The sequence below is a fragment of the Bombina bombina genome, chromosome 6 (assembly GCF_027579735.1).
Source record: "Bombina bombina isolate aBomBom1 chromosome 6, aBomBom1.pri, whole genome shotgun sequence".
NCBI classification, from domain to species: Eukaryota; Metazoa; Chordata; class Amphibia; order Anura; family Bombinatoridae; genus Bombina; species Bombina bombina.
Genome location: NC_069504.1, coordinates 423,735,747 through 423,752,937, shown reverse-complemented (window position 1 = coordinate 423,752,937; position 17,191 = coordinate 423,735,747). Strand labels below are relative to the sequence as shown.

General features: G+C 39.6%; 1 protein-coding gene across 2 annotated transcripts in view; it reads left to right on the top strand.

Moving 5' to 3' along the window:
- ARHGAP26 (Rho GTPase activating protein 26) overlaps positions 1-17,191 on the top strand; it is a 1,495,203-nt gene that overhangs the window by 373,545 nt on the left and 1,104,467 nt on the right. For both annotated transcript variants that reach the window (XM_053717161.1, XM_053717160.1), the window contains exon 6: positions 2,724-2,834. In XM_053717161.1, coding sequence (XP_053573136.1) covers positions 2,724-2,834 — 111 coding nt within the window. The remainder of the gene's footprint in view (positions 1-2,723; positions 2,835-17,191) is intronic.

Here is a 17,191-nt window from a genome sequence, read left to right as displayed (position 1 = left end):
TTCCTGGGACCCTAAACCAGCACCCATACAATGCATACTTTAAAACAAACCAACTGGGAACCTCCCAGGATGACACAGGCTTTTGTAATCTCCCATATGTAAAAACAAAACACAGGAATGGACTGCACTCACAGACTGGACTGGGTACACATCCTAAGCCACTGTAAACTGTACAGCCCTGAACACTGACAGACAGCTGCACAGTTCCCAGCAACCCAGGTTGACCCCTGAACAGCCTGGGTGACAGGCCTGCAGGGAAGCAATACAAACATTATAAACACAACACACAGAAAACCTGGCACTCGCCGGCAGATACTCAGTGATGTTTAAAAGCAAAACTGGGGGAAGTCGGTTACATTTGGCGTCAAAGGATCAAGCCCGGGATCACGTCAAGGTCTCCCCTTTCCTGGGACCCTAATCCAGCACCCACAAAATGCATACTTTCAAACAAACCAACTGGGAACCTCCCAGGGTGACACAGACTTTTGTAATCTCCCCTATTTAAATACAAAACACAGGAATGGACCGCACTCAGACTGGACTGGGTACACATCCTAAGCCACCGATAACTCCACAGCCCTGAACACTGACAGACAGCTGCACAGTTCCCAGCAACCCAGGCAGCTGTCTGTCAGTGTTCAGGGCTGTAGAGGACTTCAGTTTTAGCCTTTTTGGCAGCCTTGGGATTAACTGCATCTGCTATGTATTTGAGCTGTTTCTCAGAGAGCAGGAGATTGTGTGGGAGGTTCCATAATAATTATATACCCTAAGTTTCAGACTGCAGATTTCCCTAAGGGGAAATATAATTAAGTGGCTTTCCCTCCTATTCACTCTCCTGAATGGGCTCTGCTGTTAGACTTCTATAGATTGATCGACTGCTACTGAGATCACAAACAGAAAGTGAAAGTAAAATACCCATTTTACAAATGTGTGCTTAAAGCAACCACTAGATGGAGCTGATTTGCAAGAAACCACATACATATCAATGCGAGAATATAGTAATTCCACGGCACTCCAAAAAAATTCTTTAAAGCAATTTATTAGAGAAAATAAATTGCTTTAAAGATTTTTTTTGAAGTGCCGTGGTCTGACTATATTCTCTTATTCCTTTCGGGACTTGGCAGTGTCCCTGGTTTACACGAGCTACCGGTCTTTTGATTGTGCTGTACTTACACTTCATTATTTGGAATACAGATCAATGCAGTACAGTCACACTTGAGGATTTTTGTTTTAGCAAAAAATCGCCTACTCTTGCAGGTTTTAAATCGCAGGGATTAATCACGATTTTAAATCGCATATGTGATTAATCGTGCAGCCCTAGTGTGTGTGTGCGTGTAGATATATAGATATATATGTGTGTGTGTGTGTGTGTTTGTGTATATATATTTATATATATATATATACACATGTGTATGTGTATATATATATATATATATATATATATGTGTGTGTGTATATATATATATATATATATATATATAATATATATATATATATTACTATATATTGTCCTTGACCATCCAGTAGTGCACACCTGCTGCTCTAACAAAGGATACAGATAATGAAACACATTTGATAATAGAAGTAAACTGGAGAGTTGTTAGAATTGTTATGCTCTGTCTAAATCATGAAAGACAAAAAATGTGGGTTTCCTGTCAGTTTAAGACAAAATATTTGCTTTAAATACTATTTTGACCCCAGTGCTTTTGGCAAGTTGACATTTGGAATATGGTTAAACACATAATTAAAGTCTGAGCAGCAATGCCCTACCAGCACTAGCTGAACAAGTTTAGTTTGTGTATAGCCACAATTACCATCTAGCTCCAGTAGTGCATTGCTGTTCATAAGCCAACCTAGTTGTTTTTCAACAGACAGTACTAATAGAACAAAGTCAATTTTAAAATAGAAATATATTGGAAAGTCTTAGGGCTAGATTACAAGTGGAGCCTTAATTTGTTGTGTGCCTGTAAACGGGCAAATTGTGCACGTTAAATAACCAGCACATGTTAAATAACCAGCCATAACGAGTAGCTGGTTAATGCTACCGCGAGCTTGCAGGTGCACTTTGCGCTAGGAAAATGAACCAGAGGTCAGTCCCACAATTGCCCCCCAAAATAATGTGTACATTTCATTTAAAAAAATAAATAAAAATATGACCATCTTTTTTTTATTAAAATAACTGCATGAAGCAGTTATAAGGGGTTAAAGTGTGCGCTTGTGGGGTTTTAGAAAAATTGGCACTTGAAAGTGCTTTTACATTGCGGCCTATGGAGACTGTGTATCACTGTTAATATATATGGTTATATACATAGATATTTATGTGTTTAATATGTGTGTATATACATATATATGTAAACTTTGCAGCGCAGCTTACCCCCTTACCCCAGGTCCTGTGCATTGCACTATCGGCATCAGAGCAAGGCTCCCATTGGAGACTATGGAATCGCATTCACATTGCACTCAACTTGTAATAGCAGAGCACATTTGCATGCACTGGTATTACTGAGTGGAGCGCAATCATCTCTCAATTTTGCGCTCAACTCAAAATCTGGCCCTTTATTTTGCATTCTCTATCTGAATCAAGAAAGTTTAATTTTGTATTTAATTTCTTTTGATTCCATTATGTCCGAGTCATATAGTGTCTTTTTCATGTGTCCTTAGAAAAATGATATCCATGCATCCTAGTTTCTAACATAAAAAAACCTATTGTTTTTTTCTTACAGGCTGACAGTCAAGTGGATCAGATGCGACAGCATTTCTATGAAGTTTCCTTGGAATATGTCTTAAAAATTCATGAAGTACAAGAGAGAAAGATGTTTGAGTTTGTGGAACCGGTACGTACTGTCTTGTTTTGCACATTTTGTAACATTTCATAGTTTTTCAATAAATAAAACTATAACGAAGTTTGTTCAGTTTAATGTATCGTTAGAACACTCTTATGTTCATCACTTCTTGATTGTGTTTAAGCATCCAGTCGGAATGTTTGTCTTGGGACTTGCAAGGGAGTATGCATCTTGCATGTGCAGGCACTGTCACATTATTTCCCTCCTTAGTTTAAAGGGACATTAAACACTTTCAGATGGTAATATAAAATAATAAATCATATATAGAAAATAAGTCTGCAATATGCTTTCATTATTTATTTTGTCCCCTTTTCCTGTAATTCCATTGTGAAACTGTGAGCTTTTTAGTTCCTGTTAGAAATGGAAATGCAAAACACTGTTATATTCCCCACAGCCATTGGCTGCACACTCTAGTGCCCTATTGATAACTGTCCCTCATTGGCCACAGCAGAGAAGTTAACCTAAGTTACAACATGGCAGCTCCCATTGTTTTATAGACTAAAACTTTACACTTATTTTGTCAATATTTAAACAACTAATGAAACTTTAAAAAATACATCTACATGCTATTCTCAGACTAATATTTTCTTTGAATGCATCATTCTATCTAGCATTTATTTAGTGTTTAATGTCCCTTTAAGGACATTTTTCTATGAAGTCTTGTGAAATTAAGGTAAAATCTGATAAGATTACACTAAAGTAAAGTGAGAACTCGGCACTGATTTCACCATGCAGATGACAGTAAAAAAGAGTAGCTAATGTAAAACTGTTCACACAGCACTTGAGAAACGTTGAGGTAAAATATCTTCCTTTTTTACATAGAAATGTTTTTGTGTTATTTTATAGTCCGCTTTTTACAGATATGCCACATGACCTTCAAGTGGTTTATCATATGGGTAAGATGTTCCCTTAAAGAGATAGCTTACTAAAAAAATGTATCTCTTTTATTTATTCCAATGATCCACTTTACCTGCTGGAGTGTATCAAATTGTTTACAAGTATTTCCTTTACCTGTATATAGGCATTTGAAAGTTTATTTAGCATGTGGTATCCCCACCTATTCTAAAAGTTTCTGACCTTAGGTCCAAGCTATAGATAAGCTGTAAACACAGCCAGCAGAAGAAATTACACTCTCAGTGTAGTATATATGAGATAAGGTAATAGTGTTAATTGTGCATTGTTTTCTCCAAGTATTGGTCTTTGGTTTACGAATAGATAAAGAAGCATGTATATGTACACAATGTGATAAAATAATGAGATCTGATTATACCTACAAGCTTAATCCATTTTATTAGGTTGTGGCATCAAAACACAAAATCAGCTATTTCATATACACAAACCTATAAAGCAAATTCTCATACACTTTATACTCAGCAGTTGGGTAAAAAAAAGTAATTGGAAACACATAAAGGGAAAAACAATTTTACAGTATACTGTCCCTTTAAGTTCAAACACTTCACCATCCTGACCTTCATTGATCTTCATTGCTGTGCAGAACAGTATTATTACAATAAGTGTGACTTTCTAATGGTAAAAATTAAAAGCTGTCTTAGAAATTTAAAGAATGTCTATTTGAGACATAGAAGAGGGAGTGGATTGGGAATCCTGTATCTGTTATCTTATCATGCTGCCAAATTGGAACAATTTAAAGAGGGATATTAGTTGGATTGACTTAGAGGCTGACATGGTGCAGGTTAAGCCGATTTATAAATTAATAAGGAGCATAGGCCAGCAAATGCAAAACTTAGCACATACACTGGCGATATGAGATAACCTCATTATTAAGTACCGACTTCTGAAGAATAGAACCAGAGCAATAAAACGGATCACTCTTTTGTCTTCCATAGACCAAACTACACAAGATATATGGGTAAATAAAAGTTTATACCGCATTGCTGACACTTCACAGAACCAAAGACTGATGACTTTTGACTAATATAATAACTTGCATTTTGTGGAACATTTGAAGTGGTTTCATTATGTGAAAACCCAAATAAAGGGGGCGATTTCAGGATTATACTCCAGCTTTAACATGGCAGATCAAGTGACCGAAATGCTCTTTATGGGTAAATGGTCAGAGACGCAGGAGGAGCTTTCGTCACGGGATTGGAACAAACTATTAAAACAGGGCACTTTATGTTCACACAGTGGAAATTTACAGGCAAATTATTTTAAGGTAGCATATAGATGTTTTTTTGATCCAACCAAAGTAATATCACATAATTTATAGCTTCAGGGGTTGTTGAGCTAGAGTTACTTGTATGCCAATGTGGTGGGATTTATTACTATCTAGAAATAGATAACTTATCTTCTACAATAGGGATAAATATTTGGATATTTGGGAACCCTGGATAATATATATGGATATATAGAGAAGGAGAGGGGTTTGAACTTACAAGATGAGCACTCAATTGTGATTCTGGCATTTGCGTAAATGGCTGCTTGGGAGTGAGACTGGACCTCACCTAATAAAGCGACTTATGGTTTATACCGGACCTCAGTGATCCCTATCTGTAGAATAAAATATTTTAATTTTTTTTTATAATTTTTATTTATAAGTGGTTACTGTCCATTAGCCAATTCTTCTGGGATTCAACTCCTGGCAACTAGGTGGAGGCAAAGATCTGTCTTCTGCCTCCCTTTATAGATCTACATTATACTCTGCTGATATGTTTCATTACTGGTTTGGCTGTCTGCTATTTGTTTGATTGTGGACGTGTGTGTTTGGGTAAGTATATTATATTTTAAAATATAGACACTCCTTTAGCTACTTAATGGACACTTTTACATTTTAGAAGTTTATCTATATATGCATTTATATATGGCCTTGGGACAGATCCTTCCCTATTCCCTTGCTTTTGCATGGCAGGTTTTTGGTGCACTTAGTTTTTCACACTTTGGGATTGTGCACTCCGGGTTTACGCTCTTTGGGTTAGCGCACATCACTTAGTCTGTTAGGAGCTGTCAGGTTAGCGCACGTCTTTAGTGTTCCCACTATGTGTACGCACATCGGGTTAGCACATGGTTATGGACGCGTCAGGTTTTTGCCGTGCTTTTCTCCAATTTAACTGTCAGTAGTTTGACGCGTGTTCGGAAGTAATGTTTTTTCCTCAGCTCAGTAGCGTGCATTGTTAAAAGCTTCTTAAGTGGGGGTAAATGGTTTCCTTTCCTCAATAGTTTTTTTTTAAGGGGCTAATAGTGCATATTCCACTGCTTTGCCATATGCTATAATGGAGCAGCAGATTTCTGTCCCTAAATATACCCTAGAAACTGAGTCTCCTGAACACCTTTTTACCATGTATAGGTGTGTTTATTGTAAAAATGCTGAGGTTCCCTCCTCAGCTCATCTATGTGGCTCATGTTTAGATATGCTAATGCATAGAGACCAATCTAATTCTGTTTCTTACCAAAGGCAGGGAGAGTCCATGATTTCATTAATTACTGTCAGGAATTCCACACCTGGCCACCAGGAGGAGGCAAAGACACCCCAGCCAAAGCTTATAACTATCCCTTCCATTTTCCTTACTCCCCAGTCATTCTTTGCCTTTGACTACTATAGGAGGTAGGCAGAGTACGTGCCAAGAAGATATCTGGATTTTAGTCCTTTAATGGGTAGTTTCCCTAGAAGACAGGAGTGGGATTTTCAGAGTAGCAATGTAATCCTTTCAGTGAGAGTTGTGGCGAAAGTTAGCTGCTGGAAGTCGCAGGATAGTTTCTCTGTTCTCTTTCCAGCATGTATCTGCTAACACCCCCTCAGGCACCCAGTTTTATCTTATACTGCTTTCATTTATTTCTCTGGTCCCTGTCAGAAGTATTAATAGAAGCTGTCAGACATGGAAGTGCTGTGCCTGCTCTTCATCAAGGACCCTGGAGGGTAAGTCCCTTTATTTTATTATTCTGTTTCAGGAGATCAGGGGCTTCAACTCTAGGTCACAGTGTGACTGTTTGATTTTCCCTCTGAAAAGGGGTCTTGGTACATAGTATTATCCTTTTGTGGGATACTCTGTTATTTCTGAGCAGAAGGGGCATTTTCATGTTTGATTGCTACTTTAAATGCTTAGGTGTGCTTAATCTTGGACACCGGAGTTCGTGTACATGTTTTTTTGGAACGTTTTTATTATAGGCTTATGTGGGGCAATTTTATTAAAGCTTGAAAGAGAAAAAGTGTTTTTTACTTTAGTGCGATAGGGGCAAACTCTCCCGCTTCGTGCGCTTTTTCGTATCTGCAGGGGGCTGGCCTAAGATTGCGCGTCATGTGTTCGGGCGCGTCGTTACGTTTAGCGTTTTCCCGCCCTTTCATTACAGAGGTTACCGCTGCCTTGAAGGTGGTTTGTTTTTCTTCTTTCTCACAAATGGATTGCCTTGCAGCTCTTGCTACACTCCGGGACGGGTAGGTGCCTCAGCCTTTGCATGGGGAGTTAAAGGTGCCTATTGGTTTTGCATAGGAGTTTGTTTGGCATACTTAAGCTATGGAGGAAGAGTTTGAACCATCATTGGAGGTTCCTAGTACCCATTTAATTCCTTCTGTTAGGTGCCTTTATTGTAAAGAGACCACTGTATGCCCCCCTGCACAATTTTGTTCTTCATGTTAAGTAACTGCTTTAAAGTCTAAGAAGAGTGCTGTTAAGCCTCCTTTGGCTACTATTCTTAACCCCTCAGAGCCTTCTACATCTCATAACTCTGTTGTTCAGGAAATGTCTCAACTTTCTCCTTCCACATCACTTCACACGTCACAAGCAGTGCCCTGCGGCTTACCTCAAACTCCATCTCGAGTGGTATTTTTACGGGTTTTCGAGCTCAGCTGCACTCTGCCATTTGCGCCACGCTGAATGCTTTGCCTTTTTCTAGCAAACGGAAGCGTAAGATTAAACATATTTCCCTTGAAGCAGGGGCCAGTTCTCCTACTCAAGTTGGGTTGGCTAGTATATTACAGCTTTCTGAGGATGAACTTCTTTAGCTTCTGAAGGGGAACTTTCTGAATCAGATACCCCTGCAGGGAAGGATGTAGAGTCTAAGAAAGTAAGTTTTAGATTTAAAATTCCTAAGCTGGACAGGGTTTATAATGTTAAAACCTTTCTGGTTCGCTCTTGCATGACTGAAATTATTTCTAAGGAATGGGAGAAGCCGGGAACACCCTTCTCTCCTTCAGCTACTTTTAAAAGGATGTTCTCAATTCCTGATTCTCACTTGGGGGTGTGGAGCTCTAGTCCTAATGTGAATGGTGCCATATCCACTCTTGCTAAGCGTACAAATATTCCTCTTGAGGATAGTACTTAATTTAGGGACCCCATGGCTAGAAAGTTGGAGGGGTACTTAAGGAAGATGTTTCATCAGATGGGGCTTCTTTTTTAACCTACCGCTACTATTGCAACTGTTGCTGGCGCTGCCACCTATTGGTGTGACTCTCAGTCAGACTTGATATAGGTTGAAATTCCATTGGAAGATATTCAGGAGAGAATTAGAGCTATGAAAATAGCCAATTCTTTTATTTGTGAAGCCAATATGCAGGTGATTCGATTAAACGATAAGTCATCGGGTTTAGCAGTTCTTTTGCGTAGAGCCCTTTGGCTAAAGTCCTACGGCTAGATTTAGAGATTTGTCGGTAACGACCCGCGTAGCTAACGCATGCTTTTTCCCCCCCCCCGCACCTTTTAAATACCGCTAGTATTTAGAGTTCACAGAATGGCGGCGTTAGGCTCCAAAAAAGGAGCGTAGAGCATAATTTATCGCCACTGCAACTCTCGATACCAGCGGTGCTTATAGACGCGGTCAGCTTCAAAAACGTGCTCGTGCACGATTCCCCCATAGGAAACAATGGGGCAGTTTGAGCTGAAAAAAACACCTAACACCTGCAAAAAAGCAGCGTTCAGCTCCTAACGCAGCCCCATTGTTTCCTATGGGGAAACACTTCCTAAATCTGCACCTTATACCCTAACATGTACCCCGAGTCTAAACACCCCTAACCTTACACTTATTAACCTCTAATCTGCCGCCCCGCTATCGCTGACCCCTGCATATATTTTTTTAACCCCTAATCTGCCGCTCTGTACACCGCCGCAACCTACATTATAGCTATGTACCCCTAATCTGCTGCCCCTAACACCGCCGACCCCTATATTATATTTATTAACCCCTAATCTGCCCCCACAACGTTGCCTCCACCTACCTACAATTATTAACCCCTAATCTGCCGACCGGACCTCACCGCTACTATAATAAATGTATTAAGCCCTAATCCGCCTCACTAACCCTATAATAAATAGTATTAACCCCTAATCTGCCCTCCCTAACATCGCCGACACCTAACTTCAAGTATTAACCCCTAATCTGCCGACCGGACCTCACTGCTACTCTAATAAATGTATTAACCCCTAAAGCTAAGTCTAACCCTAACACTAACATCCCCCTAAATTAAATATAATTTAAATCTAACGAAATAAATTAACTCTTATTAAATAAATTATTCCTATTTAAAGCTAAATACTTACCTGTAAAATAAACCCTAATATAGCTACAATATAAATTATAATTATATTGTAGCTATTTTATGATTAATGTTTATTTTACAGGCAACTTTGTAATTATTTTAACCAGGTACAATAGCTATTAAATAGTTAATAACTATTTAATAGTTACCTAGTTAAAATAATTACAATATTACCTGTAAAATAAATCCTTTTATTTTAATTTATTAGGGGGCTTAGAGTAGGTGTAATTAGTTTAAAATTGTTGTAATATTTTTCTAATGTTTGTAAATATTTTTTTATTTTTTGTACTTTAGTTAGTTTATTTCCCATTGTATTTATTTGTAGGTATTGTATTTAATTAATTTATTAATAGTGTAGTGTTAGGTTTAATTGTAGATAATTGTAGGTAGTTTATTTAATTTATTTATTGATAGTGTAGTGTTAGGTTTAATTGTAACTTAGGTTAGGATTTATTTTACAGGTAATTTTGTAATTATTTTAACTAGGTAGCTATTAAATAGTTCTTAACTATTTAATAGCTATTGTACCTGGTTAAAATAAATACAAAGTTGCCTGTAAAATAAATATTAATCCTAAAATAGCTACAATATAATTATAATTTATATTGTAGCTATATTAGGGTTTATTTTACAGGTAAGTATTTAGCTTTAAATAGGAATAATTTATTTAATAAGAGTTAATTTATTTTGTTAGATTTAAATTATATTTAATTTAGGGGGGTGTTAGGGTTAGGGTTAGAATTAGCTTTAGGGGTTAAAAAATTTATTAGAGTAGCGGTGAGGTCCGGTCGGCAGATTAGGGGTTAATGCTTGAAGTTAGGTGCCGGCGATGTTAGGGAGGGAAGATTAGGGATTAATACTATTTATTATAGGGTTATTGAGGCAGGAGTGAGGCGGATTAGGGGTTAATACATTTATTATAGTAGCAGTGAGGTCCGGTCGGCAGATTAGGGGTTAATAAGTGTAGGCAGGTGGAGGCGCCGTTGGGGGCGGCAGATTAGGGGTTAATACATATAATATAGGGGTCGGCGGTGTTAGGGGCAGCAGATTAGAGGTACATAGGGATAACGTAGGTGGCGGCGGTGTGCCATCGGCAGATTAGGGGTTAAAAAAATTTAATAGAGTGGCGGCGATGTGGGGGACCTCGGTTTAGGGGTACATAGGTAGTTTATGGGTGTTAGTGTACTTTAGAGCACAGTAGTTAAGAGCTTTATGAACCGGCGTTAGCCCAGAAAGCTCCTAACTCCTGACTTTTTTCTGCGGCTGGAGTTTTGTCGTTAGATTTCTAACGCTCACTTCGGCCAAGACTCTAAATACCGGCGTTAGAAAGATCGCAGTGAAAAGATAGGATACGCAATTGACGTAAGGGGATCTGCGGTATGGAAAAGTCGCGGCTGGAAAGTGAGCGTTAGACCCTTTCCTGACTGACTCCAAATACCAGCGGGTGGTAAAAACCAGGGTTAGGAGCCTCTAACGCTGGTTTTGACGGCTACCGCCAAACTCTAAATCTAGCCGCTAGTCTGCTGATGCATCTAAGTCCAGACTCCTTGCTTTACCTTTTAAGGGGAAGACTTTGTTTGGACTCCATTATCTCTACTGTTACTAGGAAAAAGGGTGCATCGCTTCCCCAGGATAAGAAAGCAAGATCAAGGGGTCATCAGTCTTCTAATTTGTGTCCCCTTTATTCAGACAAGGGTCTCAAACCTGAAAACCTGGTAAGTGGAACAAGGCCAAGCAGTCTAAGAGGCCCAATGCAGAAAATAAGTCTGCATGAAGGGGTGGCCCCCGATCCGGGATCGGATCATGTTGGGGGTAGACTGTTGTTTTTCCAGGAGGCTTGGCTTCAAGACGTTCAGGATCCCTGGTTTTTGGAGTTTTCCCAGGGGTACAAGATGGGTTTCACATCTCGCCCTCTAAGGGGCAGATTCATTCTTTCAATTATTTCTCAGAATCCAATAAAAAGGACAGCCTTTTTAAATTACGTTCAGTATCTGTTTTCTCTGGTAGTGATTATTCACGTGCCCCTCTCAAAAAGAGGGCTGGGGTTTTTATTCAAACCTGTTTTTGGTCCACAAGAAAGAGGGGACTTCCCGGCCTATCCTGGATTTAAAATGTTTAAACAAATTGCTCATGGTTCTGTTCCTTAAGATGGAAACGGTAAGATCCATTATTCAGTTGGTTCAGGAGGGTCAATTTATGACCACTATCAACCTGAAGGCCGTTTATCTACATGTTCTGACCCACAAGGTTCGTTTTCAATTTTTGCGCTTTTCCTTTTTAGACAAGCCCTTTTCCTGTTTGTAGCTCTGCCCTTATGTCTGGCTATGGCTCCAAGGATTTTCACGAAGGTGGCCAGAATGAGAGGAATCGCAGTTGCTCCATCTTTTCCTTTGGCAAAATCTCACATAGTTTCTCTTCTATGTCTCCTTCAGACTCACAGATGGAAGATAAACTTGGGAAATAGTTCTCTAGTTGACAGTATTTTTTTCTCTGACAGATGCAAGACAGTTGAAGCTCCTTTCTGCATGTCACACTCTCCAGCCCTCTTCAAATCCCTCAGTGGTTCAAAGCATGGGAGTGATAGGTTTAATGGAGTCCTCAATGGATATTATTCCTTTTGCTTGCTTCCTTCTGCAATGTTTACAACGATGTATGATCAGGCAATGGAACTGAGATCATTCAGGGTCTTTCTCAGTGAATTGTCCTGAACATCCAAGCAAGAGATTCTCTCTCCTGGTGGCTCTGTCAGGACCACCTGTCTCAAAGCACGTGCTTTTTGAGACCATCTTTGGAGATTCTGACTACAGACCCCAGCCTTCTTGGCTGGGAAGCGATTTGGGGTTCCTTGAAAGCCCAGGGAACCTGGTCGAGGGAGGAATCTTTTCTTCCAATCAATATTCTGGAGTTAAGAGCCATTTCCAGTACTCTCTTGGCGTGACCTCAACTTCATTCTGTCCAGTTTATCAGATTCCAATTTAACAACGTGACCTCGGTTTCCTATGTCAATCATCAGGGGGGAACAAGGAGTTCCCTGGCGATGAGAGAAGTGTCTCGCATATTACAGTGGGCAGTCTCTCACAATTGTCAAATTTCTGACTTTTATATCCTGGGGGTGGACAATTGGGAAGCAGACTTTCTGAGCAGACATACCTTCCACCCCCGGGAGGTGTCTCTTCATCCCGAGGTGTTCTCCAAAATAATTATCAAGTGGGGAGTTGTGGAGATAGACCTTGTGGCGTCTCAATTCTCATGCAGTGTTGGTGGATGCATTAGTAGCTCTGTTGAGGTTCAAACTCATGTATCCGTTTCCTCCGTTTGCATGTGATTTCCCGCATAAAGCAGGAGCAGGCCTCTGTGATTCTGATTGCTCCAGCATGGCCTTACAGGACTTGGTTTGTTGATCTGGTAAAGATGTCAAACTTTCTTCCATGGAGGTAACCTCATAGAACGGACCATCTTCTTCAGGGTTCGTTTCTTTATCAAAATCTAAATTCTCTGAGGCTGACTGCATGGAGATTGAACGCTTAGTTCTGTCCAAAAGAGGTTTTTCAGAAAGGGTTATTAATACCCTGATTCAAGCTTGTAAGGTGGTTACTCGTTGCATATACAATAAGGTATACCTATTTGTTTTGGTGTGAGGATTGAGGTTTCCCTTGGCATAAGGTGATGATTCCTCAGATTATTTTGTTTCTCCAGGATGGTCTGGAAAAGGGGTTATAGGCCAGTTTTCTTAAGGGGCAGATCTTGGCTTTGTCCGTGTTACTGCCCAAGAGATTGACTAATCTACCTGATGTTCAGTACTTTGTTCAGGCCCTGGTTAGAATTAGGCCAGTGTTTAATCTAATTGCTCCTCCATGGAGTCTTAATCTTGTTCTTCTGGTTCTTCAGGGAGTTACTTTTGAACCTATGCATTCTGTTGACATTTAACTCTTGTCATAGAAAAGTTATCGGATCTTATCTGGTTTTTCATGCAGATTAGGTGGTTTTGTGTACCAAGTTAGGTTTTTTGTCTTAGGTAGTCTCTGACCGCAATATCAATCAGGAAATTGTTGTTCCTTCCCTGTGTCCTAATTCTTCCTTTCAGAAGAAACCTTTATTGTACAATCTAGATATTGTGCATGCTTTGAAGTTTTATCTTCATGCAACCAAGGATTTTAGACAATCTTCATCCTTATTTTTCTTGTACATGGGTAAGCGCAAGGGTCAGAAGGCCACTGCCACAACTCTTTTTTTTTTTTTTGGTTGAGGTGTGTCATTCGTTTGGCTTATGAGACAGCTGGTCAACAGGCTCCTGAGAGGATTACGGCTCATTCTATCTGTGCAGTATCCTCTTCTTGGACTTTTAAGAATGGTGCTTCTATGGAGCAAATTTGTAAGGCGGCTACTTGGTCCTCTTTGCATATCTTCAAAATTTTACAAATCTTCCTTTGGGATAAAAGAGCTTTAAGCAGTGGTGCCCTCAGATTAGGTCCGGCTGTCTTATTTTCCCTCCCGTTTCATTCTGTGTCCTCTCTAGCTTGGGTTTTGGATTCCCAACAGTACTACATGAAGTTGTGGACTCTCCCTGCCTTCAGAAAGAAAACCAAATGTATGCTTACCTGATTTTTTCTTTCCTGGCAGGGAAAGTCCACGACCCCGCCCTGTATACTTTGGTGGCGATATTATCTTCTGACACCTCAATACCCCTAGTCTTTCTCCTGCTTTTACTTATTTCCTTGGCTAAATGATTGGGGAGTAGGGGACGTGGGAGGGATATTTATAAGCTTTGGCTGGGGTGTCTTTGCCTCCTTCTGGTGCCCAGGTGTGGTATTCCCAACAGTAATGAATGAAGCCGTGGACTCTCCCTGCCAGGAAATAAAATAATTTATCAGGTAAGCATATTTTTATTTTTTTTAGGTACTAATCCACCTACTTATTTTTTCATTACAGGTTCATGTGAAGATGGTGCCTACTGCCTTTATCAAGACTGCAGTATCTGAGGCTTTGGCTGCTCTCTCGCCTTCAAATAAGCGTAAAAGTTCAGCCCATAATTTACCGTCTACAAGTATTTTGTTCCCTTAACTCAGGGATAATTGTATCTTCAGACGGTGAAGTTTTCCTCTGTGAATGAAGAATCCTTATCTGAAGTTGAACCTGTCCTGATATTTCCTCTTTTTTTAAAAAGTTAAACACATTGTTCTCTTTTTAAAAGAGGTTGATTATTTTAGAGGTTAAATATCCTCAAGCTTCTGATAATAAACCCTGTAATTGTTTAATTTTAGTTTTTAGGACTGTTGTTTATCCCACTGAGGTTTCTTTCCTGTGCCTGATGCTGTCTATGACATGATTACTAGGGAATGGTCTAACCCAGGTTTGTCTTTTTATCCTTCTGCAAGGTTTAAAAAATGTATCATTTACCTGTAACCAATCTAGAGTTATGGGAAACAGTTCTCAATGTGGATAGGGCTATTTTCACTCTGGCTATATGTACTACTATACATATATACTATATGTATATGTACTATTCCTTTGGAAGACAGTACTTTGTTTAAGTCCCTTTAGAGAGAAAGCTAGAATCTTTTCATAGAAGAGACTTTTTAGATGCTGGTTATTTTCAGACCAGCTATTTCTTTTGCGGATATTGCTGCTGCTTCTACCTGTTGGTTATCTAGTCTTTCAGAACAGTTCTCTGTTCTGAAAGTGCTAATCTATTGGGTTTACTTCAGAGTGCCAATTCCTTTATTTGTGATGCAGTGTTTGATATTATGAAGATTAATGTCAAAAACATGTCTTTAGCAATACATGCCAGGAGGGCCTTAAGGCTTAAGTCCTGGTCTGCTGATATGGTGTCTAAATTTAAATTGTCTCTCTCCTTTCAGGGAAAGAAGTTATTTGAATCTGATTCAGATTCTATTATTTCTACTATTACTGGAGGTATAGGAGCGTTTCTTCCTTAAGACAGAAAGTATAATGGAAAATCCAAAGCTTCTAATCAATTTCGTTCCTTTTGTCAGAATAAAGAACAGAAAACTGAATCTTCTGCTCCACGCCAGGCTCCTCAGTTTCAGTCGGGAGACCTTATATTAACTAGAACAAGTCTAAGCAGGGTAAGAAATGTGTCCCCTATTCTAAGTCTGCATTAAGGTGAAGCCCCTGATACAGAAGTTCTAGATTAAGCTTCTTTTAGGAGGCTTGGTTTCAGTCTGTTGTAGCTTCTTGGGTACAGAATATTGTTTCTCAGGGATATTGGATTGGATTGAGAACCGGGCATCCCAGAGATAGGAGCCCATTTATCAAGCTCCCGATGGAGCTTGAACCCCCGTGTTTTCCCGCCAGAAACACCAATTATGAAGCAGCGGTCTAAAGACCGCTGCTCCATAACCTGTCCGCCTGCTCAGTACGATCAGGTTGATTGACACCCCCCTGCTGGTGGCCAATTGGCTGCAAATCTGCAGGGGGCGGCGTTGCACCAGCAGATCACAAGAGCTGCTGGTGCAATGCTGAATACGGAGAGCGTATTGCTCTCCGCATTCAGCGAAGTCTGTCGGACCTGATCCCCACTGTTGGATCAGGTCCGACAGGCTTTGTTAAATAGGCCCCATAGTGTTTTTTTCTGTCTAATGTTCCAAGGAATCCTATAAAAGCTCAAGCTTTTATTAAATCTGTCTCAGATCTGTATAATAAGGGAGTGATTTGTTCCAGTTCCTTTGCAGGAACAAGGGATGGGATTTTATTCAAATCTCTTCATTGTTCCAAAGATGCAAGGCACTTTAAGACCAGTTCTGGATTTGAAAACTCTGAACAAATTCTGCCTTTTGTTCAGCAAGGTCAGTCTATGTCCACAATAGATTTAAAGGATGCTTACTTTCATGTTCCAATTCTCAGAGAACATTACCAGTTTCTTAGGTTTGCTACAGCTCCAAGAATATTTTCCAAGGTTCTGGGTGCCCTTTTGTCTGTAATCAAAGCTCAGGGTATTGCAGTATTTCCTTACCTTATCTTTGTTCAAGCTCCGTCTTTTCCTTTACCTTCTTTTGTTCCTGTTGTTTCTTCAAAAGCATGGCTGGAGGATCAATTTTTCCAAAGAGTTCTTTGGTTCCTCAAACAAGGGTTACTTTCCTAGTTTTCCAAATACACTCAGTGTCTATAAATCTTTCTCTAACAGAGCAGAGATGATTAAGATTGGTGTCAGCTTGTGTACACCTTTAGTCTCTTTTGTTTCCTTCAATGACTTTGTGTATGGAAGGACTAGGTCTCATGATTGCAGCTTCAGATGCAATTCCATTTGCTCAATTTCACAGGAGAAATCTTCAGCTTTGTATGTTGCATCAATGGTGCAGGGATTATATTTAGTTGCCTGGCTATGATGAATGTGTCCAGGATTTTTTGGGGATGGATGTGTCCAGGATTGTCTAGTCTCTGCAATTCACATTCCAGGGGTGAAAAATTGTGAGGCAGACTTTTGCAGCCATCAGTCTTTACATCCAGGAGAGGGGTTTCTTCATCACAATGTGTTCAATCAAAATGTGGATCTTTGGGGTCTCCCAGAAATAGATCTGATTGCCTCTTGTTTGAACAACAAAGTCCCCAGGTAATTTGCTAGGTCCAGGGATCCTCAGGCAGAAGTAGTGGATGCTCTAGTAGTTCCTTAATTTTTTTGCCTTAGGTTGTTTGTTCAGATATCATTGGTAGAGAGATTGTTGTTCCTTCTTTGTGCCCTAATCCTAACAATGCTTCTGAAGATCTGTGCATTCTCTGAATGTTGTTAGGGCATTACAATATTATGTTGATGCTATTAAGGATTTCAGACATAGTTTGTTCTTTTTTCTGGACCTAGGAAAGGTCAGAAAACTTCTGCTATTTCTTAAGACTCTTGGTTAAA